Below are 18,949 nucleotides of genomic sequence, written 5' to 3' on the forward strand. Positions count from 1 at the left end.
TAATGATTCGGATCCCACCTATGAAGAAACGCAGCCAATGAAAATTTTCTATTTAGACCCTTTCGTAGAACCTGAACCTGAACCACAATTAGATATAAATTTCTTAATCAGGAAACTAAGTAAGGGCATGCTAGTCTTGTTCACTTTCTTTGTTCATTGCAGTTTCCTTTGGTCAGCTCTTTTTAGTTTTGAAGACCCTTAGTTATTTCGACTGTTACTTTATGGTTCGAGTTGACTAATCCTTTCCTAAGTCTGGCTGAAGACTTTAAACTTAGAACTTCTTGGGAGGTATCCCATGCTCATGCAACACGGTAATATCTTTCCTTAACTCTTTCGCTTCAAATGGTAACAGTTTCTCCTTGTTCATGCTTTTAGTCTCATCTTTAGAACATTGAGGACAATGTTAAATTTAAGTTTGGGGGTATGTGAGAAACTTTTTAGTTGCAATTAGTAAACTCCAAAGCCTAGAAATTTATGCCTATTAAGGTTTGAACTAACCAATCTAAGTGGATGGGAACATCTTGGTTATAGGAGTTGAGGAACCAATCTGATTAGATGGAAACATCTATAGAGTCTATTCATAAAAGCACAGAGCTCATGTGTTAGAAATAACATGATAGTTGCACCATATCTCGTTGAGTCCTTTTCATTTCTTTATTTTATTTTTTCATTTTAAACTATGTTTCTCTAAGTGATTAGGTGGGGCACACGATTCAAGTTGTTACCACTACTAGGATGAATTAGAGTGACTGAGTTACTAAAAAAAAAAGACCGGACCAGTTAGACCAATCGGAATAAGTATTAACACTTGGATAGAAATATGCGTGTGTTCTCCCTGTTTCCGTCGCCTAAGCAAGTGCAGGACCCGTGGGAACTATCGTTTAATCTGCTGACAAGAAGCATGCGCTTGGATCAAAAAGATCTATTCATGCCGTTAAGTAAAAAAAAATGGTTATTGTTATGTGTAGTCAACTGCTGGTTCCCTTGTATTTGCCAGTTTGTTGATCTATATTTAATTTATTGACCACTGGTTCCCTTGTATATGCCAGTTGTGTTGATATTAGTCAGACCAGTATCTCAGTCCATTAGGATAGGTTCATTCTGGAAGTGGCATTCAGACAGATATGTGAAACATCGATCATTTGGTTAACATCAAAACCATCTACATTTTTCTATTTCAATCTCCTTTTTCTATCCATATGAGTAGTTTGACTCCAAATATGATGTTCATAGTGCAACTATCTGAGTAGAGCTCTGTCACTTTATATGAATTTTAGTATGCTTGAGTGCAAACTAGTGTACAGCAATTGGAATTTCGCATCAGGGTACTTCCTCCTATAGTCAATAAGTATGCCAACCAAGGAGATTCTTTAGTGCCTTCCAAGGTTCTGCATAGATAAGCTAGGGTCTGGAGTAATGGTTTTGTGGGCACACCTCTGGTAAACCCTCCCGAGATTAACTCGGTTTTATTTATTTTTTTATTAGTTTTGCTCGAGGACTAGCAAATAATAAGTTTGGGGGTATTTGATAGACGCATTTATGTGTCTATTTTGTTCTCAATATTCTGTATTGTTAGACTCGATTAAGTACTTATTGTGTTATTTTGTGTTTTTGTAGATGTTTTTAGAGAAATAAGCCTTTGCGGCGAAATGAGCTCGAAAAATAGTGTTTTACACCCCAAGAGAATGTACCGGAGGCACCTCAGAAATGCACCGGAAGCGTCCCAGAAATGTACCGGAGGAACCCAGAAAAATTAATATTTCCACCCCAAAATTACTATTTCCACCCCAATTGCTAAAGGGACACACGTACAGGATTAGGGGAAGGACACTTTTCTTCTCATAATTCAAATTTTGGAAAAAGGCGGGAAAATATTTCTTCTCACTGGCAGTTGGGTTGATCGATTTTTGGAGGGGTTAGAGTTCGATTAAACCTCTGATTTTCAATGGGTATTTGTGATATGGATAGAGGAAGACATTTTGGGTGTTAGGATCGATCATAATTGGCTGGAATCATCGCAATCAAGAAATCAGGAAGCACGTTCAAGAAATGAATATCACACGATCACATCAAATTTAGACGTGTACTCATGTGTTTGGAGAGTGTTGAATCAGTTCTACAGCGTGTAAGATCATGTTTGGAGTGTTTATACATCATTTCAGCGCGTGGAGAGCTAATTAAAGGAAGAAAATATCCAAAAAATATTTTCTCTTTAATCCGAGTAAAGAGAGAATTATCTTGAGTTATGGCATGATTAAATGAGGCTGAGGAGTATAAATAGATTTCTGGTATCACAGAGAATGGGTGTCGAGAGTTGGAGGTCGAGAGGATAGCTCAGGAGCAAGAAATCACGAGTTGATCAAACTCTGTTTCTGCTGCTGCTGATGATGATGAAGAATACCAAGAACACGAAGAACAGACTTGCGTAGACAGTCGTTAATCAACAGTGTCTAAGACGCACACTGGAGGGTCGCAGGGAAGTCTCAACATCAGCAGCACCTGTCTCTTATCGTTCTTTTTGTGACGCCTTATGTGGGTCGTACATTCACTTTTTTACTCATTTTTATCCTTTTAATCAACTTTTGAGCAACAAACATGTATTTTGAGCAAGTGATTAATATGAGAAGCTAAATCCCAACACTGGGACGACGGATGGAGTCCTATTTCACGCATGTGGTAATTTTAATAATTTTTTTATGACTTTTGCACTTGTTTTTAATTTATTTATGGTTTGAATTAATTAGTTATCATTTTATTTGATGGGTCATGCTTGCTTAAATGTTTGATGTTCCATGCTTACGATTTATAACTAATATTTTGAGAATCTATATTGGCAAAGAATAAGAGTCTATATTTTTATGTTTGAGCTATAATTGCATGGAATTATTATTTGAATCACATGAATGGAATTTGGTGGATCTTCAAAATAAAATCTTAGTCAGGGTAAAAGTGATTGGTCTTAAGTGGATCTTCAAAATAAAACGGAATGATGATGGTACTGTCAACAAATATAAGGCAAGACCTGTAGCTAAGGGATACGTTCAAGAATCAGGTATAGACTTTGATGAAGTTTTCGCGCCAGTTGCTAGACTAGAGACAATTCATCTCTTAATAACAGAAGCAGCTAAACAATCAATATGGCTTCAAGAACTGTTGGGTGAAATCAAAGGAAGAGAACCTGAAAAAGTTCTCATCAAGATTGATAATAAGTCTGCAATTACACTCACTAAAAATCCAGTGTTTCATGGGAAGACGAAACACATTCACAAAAGGTAATATTTTATACGAGAATGCATCGAGAAGGAGGTCATTAACGTAGAACACATACCTGGAACTGAGCAGAAAGCAGATATATTGACAAAGGAATTAGCTCGGATCAAGTTTGAAGAAATGAGACAACTGATTGGAGTACAAGATATGTCACGGGTAAGGTTGAAGCTTAACGGGGAGAATGTTGGTTAAACTTCAACATAGAAGTCACTAACAAGCTGGTTAGGACAAGATTAGGAAATTGATGTAATCCTAAGGGAATTAGAAGTCATCTAGTTCTAAGAAAAGGAAAGACATGTAATAAGGTAATAGGACTAGGAAAAGGAATTCATAGTTCTATATATATATGATCACCAAAGTTGTGGTTGATCATATGAGCAAGATTAGAGCTTGTGTTTAGTTTTGAGAGATTTTTAAACATCAATAAAGAAAGTTGTCTTTATATAAGCTAAGTTTCATCTTGCAATTGCCATTATCAGCATCTTATTAATTTATCAACCATGCATGATTTTTTGCCTAAGGTTTTCTGCTCATCACCAAGTGACTGCAAATTCTTCTAGTTTCCCTAACATTTTGATTTGCAGATTCTTGAATTAACCGGTTTCCAGATCCATCTATTGATGAACTAGCCTGCGTCATAAGGTCAGGGAAAATCCATGGTGTTGAAACTTCTAAGAAAACACGACATCCTTCTTAGGGAAAATCCATGGTGTCAAAAATGATGTTTTAATTCATTCTTGAATTTATTTACAAAAAAGGAATATATATATATAAAAATTAGTTAGAAAATGTTGAGAAAATAGACAAAAAAAAAAACAGTTGAAAAATAATGCAGCAATAAATTCGATTCCAAGACATGTCAAACACCAGAATGTAGATATTATCAGGGCTATTACCATTTCTCTACTCTAACTAATCATTTTATATATCCAGTAGAGTGCTGTGAAATATATCTATCAGGCTTTTAAATGGTAACACACAGAATATTTGACTATCCTGTTAATGAATAATGAGTATGAACCTAAAGTCTGCTCTCCAAAACAATAGACAACCACAAAATACATATTATAACTAGTCCCAATTCAAGGTTAATGCAGTATAAAATAGACAACCAAAAAATACATATTATAGCTAGTCCCAATTCAAGGTTAATGCAGTATAATATATCTAGTAATATAATAGAAGTCAACATGAATGTAAGTCACTAGTCTATATATATACAACACAATATTCAAACCCAAAAAATATCAGACAAAGCATAATCTTGTTATCTCAGTTAAGACAGTCGGTTAGCCGTGAATTTATTCAATAACAGAAGTGTCAATCCAATTCAGTATTCTTATACTTCTCTGACGATACGTTAGTTTTTTTGGATGATAATGTTGAGCAAGTCAGGAATTTGAAGTACATTTTGCTTTGGTTCCAATAGTAATGTTGGTAATGTTCAGGACATTGAAGGTATGGATGACATTATGGGATGTTCGTGTGACTGTTTTCCAACTCAGTATCTTGGCATGCCTTTGGGAGACAAATCAAATTCTGCTTCTAAATGGGATAGGATTGTGGAAATATATAAGGCAAGATTGGCTTCATGTAAGTGTAAAACTCTTTCACGAGCTGGTAAGCTTTCTCTAATTAAAAGTGTTCTACAAAGCATTCCCATTTACTATTTCTCTCTTTTCATGGCTCCTTCTAAAGTGATAAAAGCTATTGAAAAGGTAATTAGAGATTTTTTATGGGATGAATCTGCTACGTCTAAGAAGCACCATTAGGTAGGGTGGAGAAACGTTTGTAAATCCTTAAAAGTTGGAGGTTTGGGTATCAGAAGTTTAAAGCATTTGAATTGCTCTCTTCTTCAGAAGTGGTGGTGGAGGCTTGGCAATGAATCAGAAGCTCTCTGGTCTCGGGTTGTTAAGGACAAGCATGAAATTGCTGATCTAGGTTAGAGAACGCATCAACCTAAGGAGAAGTGTGGAGTCAGTCTTTGGAGAAACATTTTCTCAACTATAGCTTATCTAGTTCCAAAAATATCTCTATTATGGCTGCTTTTCAAAATGATGTTGATGGTTTTAAATGGAATTTGGGTCTTAGTCACAGAAGACGTTTGTATGATACAGAAATTGCGGAACTTTGTATCGTTATACCTTTGTTGGATTCCATTGTGCTCATTCCTGACATGGATGATCAGCTTATTTGGATCGGCGACAAGAAGGGTACATGTTCAGTTAAAACGATTTATAACAACTACTCTCAAGGTATTGATCCTATCATTCCTTTTCCTAGTTCTAAGGTGTGGTCTAGAGCATGGCCACATCGTGTTGGTTTCTTTCTCTGGAAAGTTTGTTTGAATAGGTTGCCAACCTTAAGCAACCTGCACCGTAGAAAATGTGCTTTAGATTCACAAAATTTGTGTTATCTATGTGGTCTGACCGAAGAAACTGAAGACCACCTCCTTCTGCAATGTACATCGGCTATTAGAGTTTAGAACTACTTCATGAACTTTGTTGGAGGTAGCAGTCCTATACTTCGTACTGTCAAGGAGGTTATCATGGGATGGAAGAATCCTCCTCTATCCGCCCAAGGAAAACAACTGTGGAAAATACTTCCGGCATCCATCCCTTGGGGATTATGGAAAGCTCGTAACACCATTGCCTTCTCCGAAAAGACGTTCAAGCTGCAAGATGTCATTAGAGATATAAAAATAGATGCCTTCAACTGGTCTAGAGGCCTGGATTGCTTTAAGGGTATCAATACAACGAATGTAATTGTAGGATGGTCTAATTTTTTTTTACATCCTCATTAACATAGGATGTCTGGGTTGTTTTTCTTCTTTTTTGGAATCTTTCTTTTTCAGTTGGGGGTTTCAGTTTGTTGTCCTAGCCTCCTTGGTTAGTGGGTTTTGTATTATTTCATTCTTTTCATAAATTTCCCTTCTTTGCCGAGCAAAAAAAAATATACTTCTCTGATTTTGTTCTTACTCGTTACTCAAATCGTTGTAATCTGTAATGGATGCATCCACCCTTCCGATCGTCTGTGAACATGGAACGTAGGCCGTCACAGGAACTGCTGCAACTGCGACGGAATCCAACGTTCTGCAGACTCGTTATATGCCACTTCAGTTGATCGTTGAAATGCAGAGCTCGAAATTAACCTCCAAAGTTCTGGTCCTTCGCCTCCAAATACTTCACTCAGTAGTATGATCTCTGCTTCACTATTCCATCTAACTCACCTTGAATATTTTGATCTCGAGTACTCAAAAATCTAATATCATCTTTCAAAATTCAAAAGTCTCCATCTTTATGCCTCCTCTTAGTTTTCCGGCTTTATTTTCCAATAATCCAGATAGTTCCGCTGATGATATCCTTTCAGTATATACTCTTGGGAACAACTCTTGAACAGACTTAAAAAATCCTGGCATTTTTGCTGCATATGCCCATCATCTTACATATCAAGCAAGATAAATTTTCCAAAAATGCATCTTTTAAAGGCATTAATTATCAAACCTTTACCTGTCTAAATTCTACTATATATTAAAGAATTATGCCAAATCTATATCGCTTTTGCTAATATTTCAAGCATGCGAGGAATCTTATTTTCTTTCTATCAAGACAGTTTTCAAGACTAACAAACCCATCAAGATAGACAACAAGAAAGTATTTGTATCTTAATCAAACATAAGTAAGAGCTTGATGGTAAATTAAACTTAATGATAATAATATTTGTCAGGATTTTCTTAGGGAATCACTGACAACCGCGGAATAACGGATCTTGAGATATTTTGATGAATAATAAGTAAACCAAGCACAAGCAACTATATTAAAACGAGAAAGATAAATCAACTCACAAGATACAAGATTTATAGTGGTTCGGCCAATACATACAACTTGTATATATTGTCTACGTCCACTTTGAGCCGCACCAACTCAAATACACTATGAAGAAAAACGATTACAGCGTCGTGTGAATCCCAGCAAACCCTTGGTTACACCGCAACAATTACCCGAGACGATAACCTTGTCTCTTGTTCCTCACCAATATGATCTTACAACGAAACCCTAGCTTTAGACCTAAAAGCTATACAAGAAATCTCTCACCGATCTCTTAATCGTTTTCTACACAATGTACAAATTCTACAAGGCCTAACTACCTATTTATATAGGTTACAAACTTGGCCACCAAGAATATTAACCGGTTTAGGAAATCCCTTCCCTAAATAACCACGGCTAATTTTAGGAAATAATTAATTAGTCTTCAATAACTAACAATCTCCCACTTTGAAGACTTATTGACTGTCTTCCATTCTTCAACTTTGGATTGACGGTGCTAAAACATCTTCCTTGTTAGTGCGGCTCCCCTCCCAGATCCTCATTATGAGAGACCAACTAAAGCCTTGCAGAGATTTAGCTTGTCTGATGTAACTCCCTTGGTAAACATATCCATCGGATTCTTCGAACCAAGAATCTTCTCGAGCTTCAACTCTCCTTCTTATAGAAGATCCCGAATGAAATGATAACGGATATCTATATGCTTTGTCCTAGCATGATAGGCTGAGTTCTTGGCTAAATGTATAACACTTTGACTGTCGCTAAACATAACATTATCTCCTTGTTCCTTTCCCAACTCAGCTAATAATCCTTGTAACCAAATCATCTCCTTGCTCGCTTCCGTCACCGCTACGTACTCCGATTCCGTAGTAGACAATGTCACCAACTTCTGTAACCTTGAGTTCCAACTCACTGCAGCTGACCCCATAGTATAAACATACCGGTCGTACTTCGCCTTTTATCTACATCACCTGCGAAGTCTGCATCCACATAACCCCTCAAAATAGAACCACCTTTTCCATAGCACAATGGTACATTTGTGTTACCTCTCAAATACCTGAGAATCCACTTCACAGCTTCCCAATGTTGTTTTCCTGGGTTGCTTGCATGTCTACTCACTACTCCCACTACATGTGCAATATCCGGTCTCGGGCACACCATAGCATACATTAGACTCCCAATAGCCGAAGAATATGGTACATTAGACATGCACTCCTTTTCTTCATCTGTCTTCGTACACTGCATACTTGAACGACGAATTTGAATTCCAAGTGGAGAACTAACTGGTTTAGCATTCTCCATATTGAACCTTTTCAACACTCGTTCAATATATTCAGCCTGACTAAGCATAAGTACACCCTTAGCTCTATCTCTTATGATCCTCATACCAAGAATCTGCTTTGCTTCACCAAGATCTTTCATATCAAAATCACTTGCTAATTGTTTCTTCAAATTCTCAACTTCTTGTAGAGATGTTCCGACAACCAACATATCATCCACATACAGTAGTAATATCATATAGTCAGAATCATTCCTTTTGAAGAAACAAAAATGATCTGCATTACACCGTGAGTAACCACTTCTATGCATGAAGTTATCAAACTTCTTGTACCACTGTCTCGGGGCTTGTTTTAAACCATACAAACTCTTCTTTAGCTTGCACGCCATCTCTTCCTTTCCTTTTACTATGAATCCTTCTGGATGCTTCAGTAAATTTCTTCATATAGGTCACCATGAAGAAAAACTGTCTTTACATCCAACTGTTCAAGGTAGAGATCTTAAGAAGCTACTAGACTGAACACTACTCGAATAGTAGTCATCTTCACAACTGGAGAAAATATCTCGTTATAATCAACACCAGGTTTTTGCTGGAAACCTTTCACAACCAACCTCTCCTTGTAGCGAATCTCTCCATTTGCTTCAGATTTCATCCGATAAACCCACTTGTTATGCAACGCCTTCTTACCTCTTGGTAATTTTACTAACACCCAAGTGTCATTCTCATCAAGTGAATTTATCTCATCCTTCATAGCAAGTTTCCACTTTCCTGAATCATCAGCCGCTAGTGCTTCCTTAATATCTTCAAGTTCGCCTCCATCTGTAAGTAATAGATAATTCAAAGCATACCTTGGGTTTGGTTTAGGAGTTCTTGACGATCTCCGTACTTCTTGTGAAACTGTAGGAATAACTCCCACTGCAGTAGAGGTCTCTTCAACTTGTACTTCTATGCCATCAGCAACATCATGCTCTTATTGTTCCACACTTCTTCCAGAAACATCATCAATATCGATATACAACTCTTTATCGACGTTGCTTGACCTGACATCTTCAACTTGTGATGTATTCCTGCCCTTATACATCTCATTCTCATTAAAGTGATATCTCTACTTCTAATAAATTTGTGACCCTCATAGTCCGAAAGTTTATACCCAAAAGCGTCAATTCCATAACCAAGGAATATACACTTCTTTGCTTGAGCACCTATCTTAGACCTCTCACCGGGACTAAGATGAACATAACCAACACAACCAAAAACTTTCAAATATGAAAGATTTACCTTTTTTCCAGTCCAAACCTCCTCTGGTATCTTCGTATCTAATGGACTACTAGGTGTCCTGTTAATTAGATAAGCAGCCGCCTTTGTTGCATGTGCCCAGAAGGTCTCGGGAAAACCAGGCTGCAACCTCATGCACCTTGCACGTGCATTAAACGTCCAATTCATATGTTCTGCTACTCCATTCTCCTGTGGTGTCCTTGGAACTGTCCTCTCCAAACGAATTCCATTTGTAGCACATAACTGTAAGAATTCTGTCTTCTCATACTCACCACCGTTGTATGACCTTAGACACTTCAACTTCAGACCAATTTCTGTTTCAACCAAAGCTTTCCACTTCTTAAACACTTCCTACACCTCGAACTTATTCTTCATGAAGTAAAGCCACACCTTCATTGAGTGATCATCAATAAAGGTGACATAATACTGGAGCCCGCTGTGAGATGCAACATCAATTGGTCCCCATACATCCGTGTGAACCAAATCAAGTTTTGCACTTCTCAAGTCTCTTCCTCCTCTGCTGAAACTAACCCGTTTTTGTTTTCCAAGAACACAGTCTTCACAAAAACTCATATCAACAAACTTCACCTTAGGTAGATATCCTCCTGAACATAGAATCTTCATGTTCTTCTCGCTCATGTGCCCTAATCTTCTATGCCATAAGTTAGTGTCTTCACCACTACTAGCCACTGCTAAAGTAGTTCCATCTGAAGTCCGGTATAGAGTATTGACTCTAACTCCACGAGCTAATATCATAGCCCCTTTCTTTACTTTCCAATTGTGTTTCGTTAACACAACTTCACAGTCATCATCACAATCTTGGCCCACAGACACCAAGTTCTTCTTCAAATTTGGAACGTGTCGTACATCCTTCCATTTCCATGTCGAACCATTGACTTTCAAGATCCCATCACCCAAACCGATGATGTCGCACGCTTCACCGTCACCCAAGAATACTTGGCCATAGTATCCTTGTTTCTAAGAGATCATAATACTCTTATCACCCGTTGCATGGAAAGAAGCTCCCGAGTCTATAATCCAAGACTCATCTTGCTTGTCCTCAGGGAGTATTAGAAAATCTTCCGTAATCATCTTCTTGTTATCAACAACAACCTTCACCAGTTCCGCAGCTGCAACTACGTTGAACTCTTCTTGATTACCTTTGTTTCCACCATTATTAGCACCTTTGTTTTCCGGACAATCGCGCTTGAAGTGTCCTACTTTCTTACACGCCCAACACTCAACAACACCTCTAGGTCGAGATTGAGATCCCCCCTAGACTTCCCTCTAGACTTCCATCTGGATTTGTTGTTGTTGTTCCTATTTGAACTCCTTCCTCTATCTTCATCATGCATACTTAAGGTCGAGCTTGAAGAACTAGAAACATAACCTTGTTCTATTCTTCTCTCTTCTTCAGCAATTAACCTTTGTTGCACATCATCAAGCTTCAACTTCTCGCTCCCTGCAGAATTGCTTACGGTTGTCCTTGCAGTCTCCCAACTCTTTGGTAATGAAGACAACAACCGTAAAGCTTGAACTTCATCATCAAAAGTAATACTAACTTTTGAAAGATGAGAAATAATTGATTTAAACTTCCCAAGATGTGCTGAAATCGCTTCGCCTTCTTGCATCTTCAGATTAAATAATTGTTCACACAACATAATCTTCCCCGAGGCTGATGACTTTTGATACAACTTTTCAAGTTTATCCATAAGATCCTTCGTACTAGTTTCCTCTTGTACGTTATTGTAGACTTCCTCCGTTAGATATCTACGGATCACTGCTACACACTTGCGATCAAGAGTTGTCCATTCATCGTCTTTGCGTGCTCCCTTTTTCACAACTCCACCCAAAGGATCAGCAATGTCTTTCTCATATAGGTAGTCTTACATCTGAGACTTCCAAAACGCAAAGTTCTTCCCATTAAAAACTTTAACCCTAGCTACCGTACTTTCGTTATTATCACCTATAACTCCCACTCCAATCATACTACGATAAACCCTAAAGCTCTAACCCGAGCTCTGATACCAGTTGTCAGGATTTTCTTAGGGAATCACTGACAACCGCGGAATAACGGATCTTAAGATATTATGATGAATAATAAGTAAACCAAGCACAAGCAACTATAATAATACGAGAAAGATAAATCAACTCACAAGATACAAGATATATAGTGGTTCGACCAATACATACAACTTGTATATATTGTCTACGTCCACTTTGACTTGCACCAACTCAAATCCACTATGAAGAAAAACGATTACAGCGTCGTGTAAATCCCAGCAAACCCTTGGTTACACCGCAACAATTACCCGAGACGATAACCTTGTCTCTTGTTCCTCACCAATATGCTCTCACAACGAAATCCTAGCTTTAGACCTAAAAGCTATACAAGAAATCTCTCACCGATCTCTTAATCGTATTCTGCACAATGCACAAATTCTGCAAGGCCTAACTACCTATTTATATAGGTTACAAACTTGGCCACCAAGAATTCTAACCGGTTTAGGAAACCCCTTCCCTAAATAACCACGGCTAACTTTAGGAAATAATTAATTAATCTTCAATAACTAACAATATTATCTAGGTGGTCGAACATCCAAAGTCAAACGCATAGATCTATATTCTAAGACCCATTTTTCATTTCAAATATACCATACCAAACAAAAAGAATAATTTGATAAGTACTTGCATTTAATGCATCAGACAAAACGTAGTTCATAGTTCTTGTACACTGTATTGTCCAAACACGTTAGTCCTATTGCTAAGTAATAAAGCGCGCTTTCTCCCTTGTCATATTTACTCTCTTACAACAGTTCTTTCTTGTTGTTTCCGAAATTCCTTTCCTGCAAAGTATTAGGCTACGATTTTATCAACCACTGCACTAGTCTTCAACAGATCAATCAATAACGAGGGACAACTCTTCTCCAAAGATGCAAACCCATCAGACTTCAAAAACTCTACATGTAAGAAAAATTAATGGATAAGAAAATATATTTTTGATCGACCCGAAATTGAACATATGCGCTTGGCACTCCTCGTGAAATACACTTACCTCCAAAGTTTTCGAGTTTCGCTGCAATGTTTAGACATACACTTTTCAGTTGCAGGCATTACTGTTGTTCTGCTAGGGCCAGCGTTGTTGCGATTGTATTTGCAGTTATTTCTGCACATAATTTTGCCTCACACATAGATCTCAACCGAGCAAGATCAAAATGATCTTGCTGCAGTTAATAGATGTTGCATGATTGCAGTTGAAGTGCAAAGAGAATCTGAATTAGAAAGTTCACGTGCTCCAGGAAGTTCATCCGAGTATAAAAATAACAACATGGCCTGTAACACGTAATGTATAAGACCATGCATTTTGCATGTTTGAACTCCATTAAAATCATCCTTCTCTATGTATTGGAAAAAAGAATTTGACAACAGAATGCTGAAATTTATACACAGAGGTAAAACAGGATGCTGAAATTTGACAACAGAATGCTGAAATTTATAAGGCACGGCACTAGTAAATTTATACATAGAGGTAAAACATAGATGTTACTGTAGAATTGAATCTATATATTAAAGTCTACGGGCATCCAACTCAAAACCAAATGGCAATGAGTGGAGCGGTCCTTGCATATTATATTTAAGCTAATCCCTTCCATATTATATTTAAGTTAATTAAGCGGATTATAGCAATGTGGGACTATTTGTATTTTCACACGCCTCCTGTGTAAGGCCGTCACTGGACCTCAGACGTGGACCTACGTACGAGTTACCAGTCCATCGGTAACAGGTGTACACAGGTGAGTGACTAAATCAGGGGGTAACACCTCGGCCAATATCGGCATTGGTCTACACCCCGGGTATACAAGTGAAAAAATCGGTTAAACACTTCGGCCAGTAACTCGGCCTACACCCGGCGTACGTAAGTTTGGGCCTGGGGCTTAGCTCTGACACCATGTTAAAGTCTGCGGGCATTCAACTCAAAACCAATTGGCAATGAGTGGAGCGACCCTTCCATATTATACTTAAGTTAATTAAGCGGATTATAGCAATGTGGGACTATTTGTCCTTTCACACTAGAGCATGACAACAAAATTCTGAATTGTCAAAAGCCTTACCTTGAAGGCAAAGGGCTCAAACTCTTCAATGGCTACTGTATCCATGTCTAGATTACCCACTAATTCAAAAAACATAGCTCTAAATACGGGAGATCGAACAACAAGAATCAACTTATGGTCTCTGAAATATTCATTTCCAACCTGAAACGTAACATCTAAACCAAGTTCGGATTCCATCAAACCCTTGAGATTCTGAATCATATCTGATGGAGGTGCAGGAATAACAGAATGAGCTTGCACTATTTCAATTGTATAGTGAATGCTAAGACAATCATCCTTGAGGTAACTTGACGTCTCCAACTCCGAGCTCTTCATATATCGCCCACGTCCCCTGAAATTAATCCATATAGAAACGTCAGTTAAGCACTAGGCAGTCCACAGTAACCCAACTTTGGAAGAAACTTTAGTGAGCAGGGTATGTACTCCCTAAAATGAGCAGTAAATGCTTCATAAGAAGATGTTAAATTTGCCAAGCCGAACAACTAACTTTAATGTCTAGTTCTATCTTTATCTCAGTATGCATTGAAATTGGTTTCTTTCTTCAATTGCGGTGACATCGGAGCAACGTACTTGTGTACAGTTAGGGTTAACAAGGTTTAATTTCCACTTTGTATTAATGCAATTTAAATACCTAAATAAAGCGAATTTACTAGTCTCCTATTCTAGTTTCTGAATTACCCATAAAAAACTGCTGTAAGATTGAACATAATTCAAGAACCATATATAGGAATTGGAAAACAACGTATAGTTCGTACCATGAGCAGCTTTCCTTGTTATATGTTTTTGGATAAAATAAGTTTACTCCTTAGGGATTGAGTTTTTCCAAATAAAAGAACGACGAAATACAATAGGAGCGTTACCAGAAATTTGATGTGAATACGAAGTATGACGAAATTTGTGTTTAGTCTATGCGTCAATCCAGTATATTGTGTAACTAGCTCCATGCCTCTTTAATCAAAATATAATATGTTTGTCTGAATTTTACTAGAGGAAAGTGCAAGTTACTGACTGTCTCAGCATCCTATTAATTTATCAACCATGCATGTTCTTTTTTTGGCCTAAAGTTTTCTGCTCAGCACCAAGGTGAATGCAAATTCTTCTACTTCCCCTAACATTTTGATTTGCAGATTCTTGAATTACTCGAACATGCATACAAATTATACAATCATGTTTAGAATATTTGGGGGCTTCCCGGTGGGTTGGAGGAGAACAAAAGGTCGATGTAACTTCAAATGCATCGGATCCATCTATTGACACCATGGAGGTGGGGATCAAAACCAAAGAAAAAGAAGGTCGACGTGAGGGAAAATCCATGGTGTTGAAACTTCTAGGAGAACACGGCATCCTTCTTAGTGATATGAGTTCCGCTGAAACCTGCAACAAAAATATATTATCCTCATGTCAAAGATGTTTAAATTCATTGCTGAATCTATTTAAGAAAAAGAAAATATATTATATTATAAATTAGCTTGAAAATGTTGAAGAAAAATAATATTAAAAAATATATATATGTTATCAATTAGCTTGAAAATGTTGAAAAAATAGACAAAAAAAGTAGTTGAATAATAATGCAGCAATAAATTCGATTGGAAGACATGTAGCTATCATTCACCTAATATATGGAGCCAGCAATTCATTGTCAAACACCAGAACGTAGATATTATTTAGATATGGCTGCTGCCTGCTATTACCATATCTCTATTCTAACTAATCATTCAATATATTCAGTAGAGTACATGAAATGTATCTTATCAGGCTTCAAAATGGTAACAGAGACAGTTTTTGACCATCCTGAATCCCTGATAATGAGTATAAACCCGTAACCAGACAAAGGTTGCACTCATACAACATTCGTAGTTTTCGCCTAGTAACTGCCAACATAAAGTCAGCTCTTCAAAAAATAGGCAATCGAAAAATACATATAAGTCACATTTTAAGGATAATGCTTATATATCTAGCAATACAATAGAAGCCAACGTGAATGCAAGTCATTAGTCTTATACACTGCAATCCAAACCCAAACGATATCAGAAAAGGCATAATTTTGTGATCTCAGTTGAAACATTCAGTTACTGCCATGAATTCATTCAATAAGAGAAGTCAATTACCAATTCAGTATTCTTGTACTTCTATGTTTTTGTTCTTTATCTGTACTCAAATCCTACTAATCTGTCATGGATGCATCGACAGTGAAAGAATTGCTTTGTTGAACTTCAAATCTTCTGTAACTGACCTTTCGGATCGTCTGTCAACATGGCAAGTAGGCCGTCATCGGAACTGCTGCAACTGGTATGGAATTCAATGTTCTACGGACTCATTAAATATCATTTCGGTTGATCTACGAAATGTGGAGCTCGAAATTAACCTCCAAAATGCTGATCCTCTGACTCCAAATACTTCACTTTCAGGTACAATCTCCGCCTCACTCTTGTATCTAACTCACCTTGAGTATCTTGATCTTGGATTCAATGATCTCGACTACTCAAAAATCCAATATCAGCTATCAAAATTCAAAAATCTCCTTCATCTTGATGTCTCCTACTCACTGTTTTCCGGCTCTATTACTACTCAATTTGCCAATCTATCTTCTCTACGATACCTCGACGTGTCTAGTCATGTGCAAGATAATGATCCTACCTCTTTAGGTTATAGCTCTTCCCCCCTTGCTTCCCTAGAATCTCCATCCATAGACTGGGTTCGAGAGTTAGTCAATCTAAGGGTACTGAGATTAAGTGGTGTTGATCTGTCCGAGGCATCTCTGACGAAGAATTGGGCTAAACCAATATCTTTTCTTGCTGATCTCAAAGAACTTCATTTATCTGCTTGTAGTATTTCTAGTCCGCTTTTCCCAATCCAGGAGTTCCATAATCTTTCTCGTCTATCAACTCTGAAAATGAATTTCAATGAAAACCTCAATTCTTCAATACCACTTCAGATTGCTAGTCTTACTTCCCTTTCAGTTCTTGAACTAGCTGGTTGCTTTAATTTGCAAGGCTCGATTCCTTACCTTCCTCAGATTAAACAGCTGGATGTAAGAGGAAATGAATATCTCCAGGTAAATCTTTCAGAGATGTTTGAACGTCAATGGCCAAAACTCCAAGCACTTTTGATTTCTTTGACTAGTGTAAACGGATCGATTCCAAGTTCCATATCGAATGCTCCGGTGTTGGTTAGTCTGTTTGCATCAGATTGTTCAATCGATGGATCGATACCTACAACAATTTCTGCGCTTTCAAAATTGGAGTATCTTGACCTCTCTGACAACGACGTAACTGGTTATGTTCCTTCTTTTGGATCCAATATGAAAAGGTTACAATACCTGTCATTGTCAGTAAACAATCTGCAAGGACTGATGCCCGAATCAATTTGCGAGCTTAGTTCTCTTCAACAATTCAAGTTAGACCGTAACAAATTAACTGGACCAATACCAAGTTGCATCACCAAGCTTCAAAGTCTCAGAGTGTTTGATATTAGTGATAACGCGGTTGAGGGCATCGTTTCATTGAACTCGTGGATCAGTAAGTTAAATCTGACTGAACTAAACCTTAACAATAATAGCATCACTGTAGAAATTGCTCAGCAACCATTCCCATCTCAATACCATATGGAGAGTTTAAAGCTGCAGTCATGCAACATTACAGGAGAGATCCCGGCTTTCTTCTGCAAATTTACTAATCTTGATACACTGGAATTGTCTGGTAACAATCTTATAGGAGCTATCCCAGCTTGTCTCTTTAAACACAAATATCTTCGCAATTTAGATCTCTCAAGAAACAAGCTCCAAGGAACCTTACCACATGCTTTTCATTTTGATGATACTCAATTCATGTCCATTAATTTGGCGCGCAACTTTCTAGAAGGTGCACTTCCTGTTCCCTCTCAAATGAATATGGTTTTCGATCTGTCACAAAATCAGTTCACTGGTGAAATCCCATTTGAAGTCGGAGAAAGGCTTTCTAAAGCTCGCTATGCTTCATTATCTAGTAATCAACTATCAGGTCCGATTCCTCACTCATTCTGTTCGAACAAAGCCTTGGAAATGGAAATTAGCATTCGAACTCTTGATCTCTCCAATAACACCTTGAGTGGAAGTATACCTTCCAGTTTGGGAAATTGCAGCTCTCTCTCTTTTCTACACCTTGGCATAAACAATCTCACTGGATACGTTCCAAATGAGCTTGAACAGACAAATATAATGCATCTTCTTTTGCACCATAACCTTCTCAAAGGTACTTTCCCAAACTTCATTCAAAAACTTGAGAGACTGACATATCTTACTTTAGGAGACAACAAATTTGAAGGCAATATACCAACTTTCATTGGCTCATTTCAAGATCTTCAGATTCTCTCTTTAAGGGGAAACTCATTCAATGGATCTATTCCTAAAGGTATTAGCAATTTGGATCAACTACAGATCTTAGATTTATCATTTAACAATATATCTGGTTCACTTGAAGGCAAGCTTGGAAATCTGACAAAGCTAACAAGTAGACCTAATGACACAAACGCACTTTTTAGTGGCGGTTGGTCTGTTACAGATCTTCAACTGCTAATAGGGATCAAAGGGGTCTCACGGTACATTCAACGCTTACATGGTTACAGTTCAGGAATCGATCTATCAAGCAACATTCTCGAAGGAAATATCCCAGAACAGATAGGTCTACTTCAAGGGCTTTCAATGCTTAACTTGTCAAATAATAATTTCCAAGGGAAGATACCAGCGAAGGTTGGAAACATGACCGGTTTAGAGTCATTGGATCTCAGTTTCAATAAGCTGTCTGGAGAGATCCCGAAGGAATTGGTATCCTTGAGCTATCTTGGGTATTTAAACCTATCTTACAATAATTTGAGTGGCAGAATACCCACAGATGCTCACTTCCAAACCTTGGGAGCGGATGGTTCAACTTTCATTGGAAACGATTATTTGTGTGGTGTCCCGACGAAGAAGCACTGCGACGGTGACCCTATTGGTCCTACAGGTGATAATACTAATCTGAATGTAGAAGATGAAGATGCTACAAGGGACAAACTGTTGTTGTTTGGTTCTGTCATTTTGGGTGTTGCAGTAGGGTTTTGGGGTCTATTCTTGGTTTTACTTTGTAGAAAAGAAAAATGGTGGTTTGTATACTGGAGAATTGTCGATAATGTTGTTGATAAATTAACAAGATGTACCTGAACAAGGAGATAAT

At 37.6% G+C, this 18,949-nt stretch overlaps 1 protein-coding gene across 1 annotated transcript; it reads left to right on the forward strand.

Annotated features, from left to right (window-relative positions):
• The first annotated feature begins 15,837 nt into the window (after window positions 1-15,837).
• On the forward strand, window positions 15,838-18,936 carry LOC113296385 (receptor-like protein 37). The gene has a single exon (XM_026544695.1). The coding sequence runs from the start codon at window positions 15,838-15,840 to the stop codon at window positions 18,934-18,936; it is 3,099 nt and encodes a 1,032-aa protein (XP_026400480.1).
• The last annotated feature ends 13 nt before the right edge of the window (window positions 18,937-18,949 follow it).

This window comes from Papaver somniferum, chromosome 7 (assembly GCF_003573695.1).
Source record: "Papaver somniferum cultivar HN1 chromosome 7, ASM357369v1, whole genome shotgun sequence".
In the NCBI taxonomy this organism is placed as follows: Eukaryota; Viridiplantae; Streptophyta; class Magnoliopsida; order Ranunculales; family Papaveraceae; genus Papaver; species Papaver somniferum.

Excerpts from the sequence above, each read along its gene's own strand:
- LOC113296385 (XM_026544695.1), top strand. The coding sequence starts at position 15,838 with ATGAATTCATTCAATAAGAGAAGTCAATTACCAATTCAGTATTCTTGT.